The sequence below is a fragment of the Halyomorpha halys genome, unplaced genomic scaffold (genome assembly GCF_000696795.3).
Source record: "Halyomorpha halys isolate HHAL.00 unplaced genomic scaffold, Hhal_1.1 Scaffold624.1, whole genome shotgun sequence".
Taxonomy (NCBI): domain Eukaryota; kingdom Metazoa; phylum Arthropoda; class Insecta; order Hemiptera; family Pentatomidae; genus Halyomorpha; species Halyomorpha halys.
The window spans coordinates 935,492-941,305 of record NW_027106861.1 but is presented as its reverse complement, the minus strand read 5'-3'; the positions used below and the strand labels follow the sequence as shown (position 1 = coordinate 941,305).

General features: G+C 30.8%; 2 protein-coding genes across 5 annotated transcripts in view; both read left to right on the top strand.

Moving 5' to 3' along the window:
• RpL10Ab (ribosomal protein L10Ab) overlaps positions 1–5,814 on the top strand; it is a 64,461-nt gene that overhangs the window by 32,893 nt on the left and 25,754 nt on the right. The gene's annotated exons all lie outside the window — the stretch shown is intronic.
• The window catches only part of LOC106684856 (C2 domain-containing protein 5), a 26,500-nt gene that overhangs the window by 14,227 nt on the left and 6,459 nt on the right, over positions 1–5,814 (top strand). For all 4 annotated transcript variants that reach the window (XM_014427161.3, XM_014427162.3, XM_014427160.3 and 1 more), the window contains 3 exons: positions 394–491; positions 861–1,095; positions 4,842–4,940. In XM_014427161.3, the coding sequence (XP_014282647.1) occupies positions 394–491; positions 861–1,095; positions 4,842–4,940 (432 nt within the window). The remainder of the gene's footprint in view (positions 1–393; positions 492–860; positions 1,096–4,841; positions 4,941–5,814) is intronic.

The window sequence follows — 5,814 nt, the reverse complement described above, 5'->3', positions numbered from 1 at the left end:
CGTATCTTTATTTTCTCTTATCATTTTTTATTTTTGTCAAATCTTTAATACTACTTCCTGTATACGCGACGTATTTGAAATCGTTTTAAATAGCCGTTGCTTTGTCTGCGGAAGAGTGGGGAGGAGGTAGTCCCCACTCTTACGCGTTTCCGCTGTTTCTTTCTGTCTGTTCAACTTATTTATTTGGACAGGTATGTTGTCCTATATGGTTCTCTACTCATTTATTTTTTTTTTAACCAAAAGAGGCTCAAAGACCATTCAAGGGTTTATGATTTATGACATTCACATTTTCTTTATAAGTTATAATTTCTATTATCTGGCAACATGTCAGCTCCAAGAAGATTACATAAAGTATTATCTAATATTTTTATATGTTTTACCTTATATTTGTAGGTGGATGAAGACGAGACTGGCTGTTCGGTGTATCATATTCCCTACAATGAAGCTTCTCACCCTTTTAGAATGAAGCTCTCTAAATGCCTTCAATGCAAGTTAGTTCTGAATGAATTTTAACCATTGACATAATTTTTTTTTAAAATTTAAATATCATAAATTTGTTTATTTTGAAGCGTAACTTCTTTGTTAACTTTTTTTTTAATTTTAAAGATAATGAGATAATTATACCAGTGTATGCTGTGAGGAAGTTCACTAAGAATTTTTTAAATTATAATTTGATACTTCTTATTTTTACTTTCACTTACGATGGAATATTTAGTAAGGGAAAGTATTGCAATCATTAATATGTTCAATGTTTAACAAGATTTTTGTTTTTATTTTTAACATTACAATGTTGTTAGTTGAAAAAAAAAAAAATATCTTTGTATTTGAGACTAATTTATGTATGAATTTGCTATATTCAGGAATGGAAAGGTTGGCGAAATACTTCTTAGTACTGCTGATTTAATGGATGGTTCAAATGTTGATGGCAAAGGTAGCTTAATCCAAGCATCAGTGACACGTGTGAAAAGGGAATGCAAAGGAGAAATGAATGCCAAAGAGGTTTCTGATGCATTACCTTTTATAGAATATGAGCTTCATACTCAGTTAATGCATCGCATCAGCTCTTCTGGTTGCAATGGTATTATTGGCCTGAAGGTAATGTCGAAATGATTCATTGATTTATTTCTTATATTACTTGTTTGTTTGTTGGGTTAATTTAAATTTATTAAGAATTAGAATTGAAAATTTAGGAATAAAGTTGGAAAATTTGGGGAAGGGATCTAAATGAATTTAGGAAAGGAAACATAACTGACCTGGTAACCCTGCTTTATCAGTGCCCAGCCCTTCATGGTACAGATTTATTTAATTATATTGTCATTCCATACGGGAAATAAAAAAAGTCAACCTAAACAAAAAAACAATTTAATGGTAGGACTATCAGTTTTTATTCTTCACTTTAATATTTACCATTTTAAGAGGAGAAGATGGTCAGGATGGTGCGGTCAGCAGAAAAACACAAATAAACAAAAATAATTTATTTGTGCTGACGTTTTGACCTGATTTGCAGGTCTTCACCAGGGGTGTAAAACAAAAAAAAGAGATAACAACCATCAATCAGAGAAACATAAAAATAAAATAAATAATAGACCAACAAATTCAAGATATATAACAATGAATTGAAAATATAAACTAGTTGATTAATAACCATGGAATTAGACAGTAATAGATTTATAACAATATAAGGTGACAGTATAGGAATCCAATGGGAGACTTGGCCGAAAAAAAAAATATATAAGATGAAATATAATATTATATAGGTAAGAAGATATGCACAACATGAGATATGTGAGTAGTGTCTAAAAAACTGAAAAACAATGTGAATCAGGATATTAGACTATATGAAAGAAAATGCAAAATATAGTAAGTGGGTTCAATGGGTACAATGGCTAAGTAACTTATATATCAATAACAGGGTGAATTTATATATGAGGACCTGAAAATCAGGTCGAAATAAATAATAACAATAACAAATAAATTATTTTTGTTTTTTGCTAACTGTACTCCTTCTCCCCTACCATCTCCTCTTATTTTTCTGCAATCAACTATCTTCACCTCATTTACCATTGTAATTTAATATAAATCTCAATGACCTGAATAGTGAATAAATAACAACCAAATAACTTAAAATTATATAATATATATTTCCCTAGTTTCCATTCTTATCTATTGTAATTATTATATATTTAGAAAACGTATTGTACGTAATTTGAATATAACAACTCCATTTTGATCTTTCAAGTCTAAATTCAATTCAATAGACTTTGAGTCTAGTTGAGACAACAGTTGTCTTATTTGTTCTCCTTTTACATAATGTTGAAATTGCAAGTGACATTCTGATAGTTGAGGAATGGATTCAGTATTTTTAGTTTCATCATAATTAAAAATATTTTATGTTACTATCTGCTTACCTATTCTTCCTACAGGTATGATATCACTGAGCTGAGTTCTTAGGGTTATCATAGAAACATTCTTCCCTTTTTAATATTTTTTATTTTTATCAAATATTGATTTTGTTTTGTTATAAATACCAATTAACATTTAATTATTTATAGCATTACTATGTTTTGCTTTATATCACCGTTAGCAAACAATTTTTAAATATAATTATATTGGAGAATCTCTTGAAATGCTATGTTGGGAAGCTAACTAGGTTTAGAATAAATTCAAAGTCCCACTATCTGTATCATAGCCAATTCCCTTCATGTACTCTACATTAATTTGAAGACCTGGCATAGAAAGGTATCTAATAAATGACAGAACTCCAGCTGATGTAGGTCCAATTGATCTGATAAAAAATAATAAACATAAAATCAAATTTATGTACAACTTTATACTATTTTGTTTCAAAGTTGCAGATTAGCAATTTAATTTATGACTATAAATTATAAAAATTAATATTTTTCTAGATATCAATGAAAAATGGGTACTTTACCTAGATTTGCTATCCCCTTCTTCTTCTACAACTCATTACTGGGTCCTGGCCTCCTCAAGCAGCTTCCACCAGTTTAATCTGTTGAGAGCAGCTGCTCTCCAATTCCTCACTCTGAGCAGGGTCCCTGAATCTTCTTCAACACCATCAACCATCGGAGCTTCGGGCAGCCCCTAGGCCGTGTTCCATGTAGGCGCTCATTGAAAAGTTTATTTAGGATCTCATCAGTTCCCATCCTTGCCACATGGCCTGCCCAGCGCAGCATACCAATTGTCACAATTTTTCCTGTATGAGACCCACCAATTAACAAATATACTTCCCTATTTGTGTGTCTTCTCCAAGCTGAACCATCCCTTACTGGCCGTAGATGCGTCTGAGTATCTTTCTCTCAAACGTTTGGAGATCCCTTTCATCGGCCTTCGAAAGTGCCCAAGTTTCTGTGGTGTAGAGCAGCACTGGTCGAATTAGTGTTTTGTACAATCTAGTTTTCATGGATCTTGATAGTGAGCTACTACAAAGTAAAAAAAACACCTATTGGCCTATGCTGTTCGGCTCCTTATCTCGGCCGAAACGTCATTGGTGGCATTAATTTGTGATCTGAGGTACACAAACTCCTCAACTCGTAATGAACAATTTGGATAAAATCTTCATTAAAACCTCTTTCTTGACCAGCTATCTTGTATTTGGTTTTGTTGGTATTAACAATAAGTCCCAGCTTCCTGGCAGTATCATCAAGGGCAAGAAAGGCCTCTTCCACAACAGCTTTTGATCTTCCAATAATGTTGATATCATCTGCATATCCCAGGATTTGTACCATATGATTAAAAATGGTTCCACTGGTCTGAACCTTTGATTCTGAAATCACTTTTTCAGCAGACAGGCTAGGGAATCTCCCTGTCGAATGCCATTTTGAGTGGTGAATCCCTCAGACAGATCTCCCTGAATCTGCACTATACATTCAGTATTGCTCATTGTAAGTTTTACAAGACGGATGAGATTAACAGGTACATTGAGGTCTTTCATTACCTGATACAGTGCCTCATGTTGAATGCTGTCATAAGCAGATCTAAAATCAACAAATAAATGATGCATCCGTATTTGCTATTCCCTTCCGCGCTCTAGCATGGTTCGTAGATTCGCTATCCCCTACCACTTTTTATATAAGATGTTGGATTGTTATTTATTGTTGGATCATGGTTTATATTGTTTAAACAATTTTTTATGATTCCATTTAACAATGGAAAAAAGTTTCTACTCTCAATATCCTCTATTTCTACTCACTCTTTTTCATGAATCCTTTTCTATGGGATGCCCTTTCTACTAGTTATATCATAAGGTGAAACAGTCTGTTTCATTTTGTGTATATACAATAACATTAACTATTATTTGTTACTTTTATATAACTTAAATTTATATTTCTAATATTATCCTCAATGTTTTTTTTTTCTTTATTTCTAGATAGTTATATTTTTTAGTTTTTTATTTTGCTCATGAAATTAGTTTTGAGGAAATATATTTAAATTTGACACATTGTTCCATTCCCAAGTTCTGTTACTTATGACTTATTATGTTATTATGGGTTAGGAAAGGCTTATTTTAATCTATTCATTATTTCTTGTCATGTTGTTGTATCTGAAGTAAATAAATTCCTATTCAAACTGAAAATATCCGTTAATTTAATTTATCATAATAAAATAATAATTACTGTTATTATAGCTGCTTATGATATATAATAAATTCTTAATCAGAAAGGAGGATGGTTCAGGTGGTGGTAAAGATTAACACCAAAAAATATTAAAAATTGTAATACTAATTGTTTAATTTTGTTGGTATTAATCTTGACTGCCATCTTCTTTATCATTAATGTGGTTAACTGTTCAATATGTTACATTATCAATTTTTGTTCATGCAGGTGGAAATATGCTTAGGAGAAAGGATATTGGTTGGATACGCAACTGGGACTGGTATAAGACTATCTGCACTTCCTCCTCCTCTTTCACCGAATGAAAATGTAAGTTTTGGAAGATATTTTATTTCATACACAGACATAGACATTATTTAATACATATACATGGACTTTTTCCAACAAAGGTGGGGAAAAGAATTTGAAAATTTATGTTAATTTTTGGTTTTGATACTGCTGTAAATATGAGATGTAAGACCAGGCCAGGTATCCAAACAAATTATGAGCTGTTATTGATAATTTTAATAACTGTTAACTCTTTTATTTATTCTTAAACATTATGTAATGTTTTAGAATAATTAAAAAATATCTGCCAAGTGCAGTGGTCAATGTAGTTTCCTCACCATTTCTACTGTGTAGGTAGGATTTTTTTTTTCCTATCCTCAATAGCAATCTTTGAAGGTATATTTTATAACAGCATATAACAATGCAATGTTACCTAAATAGAGGTAGGTTAATTATGAATTTCAACATTTTGTGAATTTATTTCGGCAAATATCATGGAAACTAGTAATCCTATAAAGAAATTAATTATAAACTACATTATGTTGCATTTAGTTAACTATAATTTGAGTAAAAATAGATAGTAATTGAAATTAAATTGATCCTAGTCATGTGGTAGATAACTTTAAAAATGTTGAGCACTAAGCGAACCTTTCAGGCTTATTTTCATATTTTGGTCACTATTTTTTTATTTACTCTTATTTTTTTAAAACCAATAATACTATATTTTTCTACATAAAATTTATAACAAAGAAGATAGTTGAAAAAAAAATCAAGATGGCTGTAAAACCGAAACAAAATATTTATCTTGGCCTTTATTTTGTCAAAAACATAAAAGAAGAAAAATTCAAAATTCGAACCTCGTTTTTGTGGGAATGTATAATACTTTTTCCAAAAAACATCCAACTCATAATAAATT